The 1,551-nt window shown below is 69.6% G+C and overlaps 1 protein-coding gene across 1 annotated transcript in view; it reads right to left on the bottom strand.

Annotated features, from left to right (window-relative positions):
* The window catches only part of CBX4 (chromobox homolog 4), a 4,231-nt gene that overhangs the window by 1,158 nt on the left and 1,522 nt on the right, over positions 1–1,551 (bottom strand). The window contains exons 2-3 of the mRNA XM_012734570.1: positions 890–956; positions 5–670 (exon numbers count right to left, since the gene is read on the bottom strand). Of these exons, the coding sequence (XP_012590024.1) occupies positions 5–670; positions 890–937 (714 nt within the window). The 5' untranslated portion in view covers positions 938–956. The remainder of the gene's footprint in view (positions 1–4; positions 671–889; positions 957–1,551) is intronic.

Raw genomic sequence — 1,551 nt, 5'->3', positions numbered from 1 at the left:
CGGCGGCCGGGGCGGGGGCGGGGCGCTTCTTGTGGCTGGGGGAGCGGGGCTCGCCCGCCGCCGCGTCCCCCGACTTGATCTTCACCGCCTGCATGCCGTTCTCCATGTACTTGCTCATGACGATCACGATGCGCCCGTTCTTGTTCTTGTTCTTGACGATCTTCATCTTGCCTCCGATCCCGTTGCTGGCCGCCGCCTCCTTGGGGGCTGGCGCCATGCCGTTGGGGGGGCCCTTCTCCGAGCCCTTGCCCGCCGCCCCGGTTGCCCCCGCCAGGGGCTTGACGGCCCCCAGGTAGCCCTTGGCGCCCCCGCCGTGGGCCCACTTGTCCGGAGGAGGGTGGCTCTTGGCGCCCAGGTCCGGGCAGGCGGGGCTGGGCGCCTCCTTGTGGCCGCCCTGGTACTGCAGGTCGTACATCTTGGGGTCCGGCTGGTAGGGGTGGTGCTTCTTGCTGTTGAGCTGGTAGTAGTACTTGCCACTCTTGCCCGGTGGGGGCGGCTTGCCGGCCCTCTCCTTGCCGTGCGGCTGGTACTGGTGATGCTTCTTGCTGTTGAGCTCGTACTGGTGGCCCTGGCCCTTGCCCTGGGTGCCCAGATCCAGCTTGGCACGGTTGTCAGCGGAGGAGTCCTGGAGTCCCGTCAGCACATTGGAGCGCCGGGCAAAGGTAGGCACCTGGGGATGGTGCAGGGAGGCGGGGGAGGGGGGCATGAGAAAGGGGAGTGAGGTGCCTGTAGGGCATGCCCGGTCAGGGGCACCCCAGCCCCACTGGGCTACCAGAGTGGGGTGCAGATCAAGCGGAAAGGGAAGCTGAATAGGGGTGCTGTGGGGGACCCCACCCTCTGGGTCTGGGGGCAGCTCCAGAGGCCAGGGGAGAAGGCCCACGGCGCTCACCTGCACCACCAGCGGCTTGGGCTTCGGCCCTCTCTTGCGATACCCCATCAGCTGCTCCTGCCGTTCCCTGGGGGAGGGGCGGAGGGCAGTGCTGTTAGCCCGGGGACGCCTCCCCTCCAGCTGCAGCCCAAGCTGCAGGGTGGCCCCCACCCCCTCCAGTGGGCAGCCAGGATAGGAAGGCCTGGAGGGTGGGTGCCTTGGGTGGGAGGAGGAAGGTCCCCTTGCCGCCAGCTGGGCACCAGGTCGCCGGCTCCTGAACCTCATTTGCCCAGGGGATGCTCTCAAAGGGCCGCTCTGTGGCACCCCCCCCCCCCCCCAGCCGGACCCCTCACTAGGCCCCAGGCCCCACCCCCCAACAGTCCTGCCTCCCGCAGGGAGGAGGTGCTGGGTGAGGGCTGCTGGCACCCCCAGCCCTGGGCCCTGGGTCCGGCCAGGCGGCGTGGGCGCGGGGTCCGGGCGGGCACGGCCCACAGGAGTGCGCTCTGCCCACGTCCCGCCCGGCGCGGATGCTAATGACCTCATTAAGATTCAGATAACGAGTGCCGCCGGCGAGGGGAGACGCGATTTCTTAAAGGCCAGGCGCTTCGCAGGGGGAGGGGCTGCGCCCTTGTTTACACAGCGGCCAGTGAGCCAATTAGGGGCTGGGGGCGGGGGCGGCCGCG

This window comes from Condylura cristata, unplaced genomic scaffold (assembly GCF_000260355.1).
Source record: "Condylura cristata isolate star-nosed mole 26May11 unplaced genomic scaffold, ConCri1.0 scaffold00060, whole genome shotgun sequence".
In the NCBI taxonomy this organism is placed as follows: domain Eukaryota; kingdom Metazoa; phylum Chordata; class Mammalia; order Eulipotyphla; family Talpidae; genus Condylura; species Condylura cristata.
The sequence above is the reverse complement of the archived record's forward strand: the minus strand, read 5'-3'. Positions and strand labels throughout refer to the sequence as shown.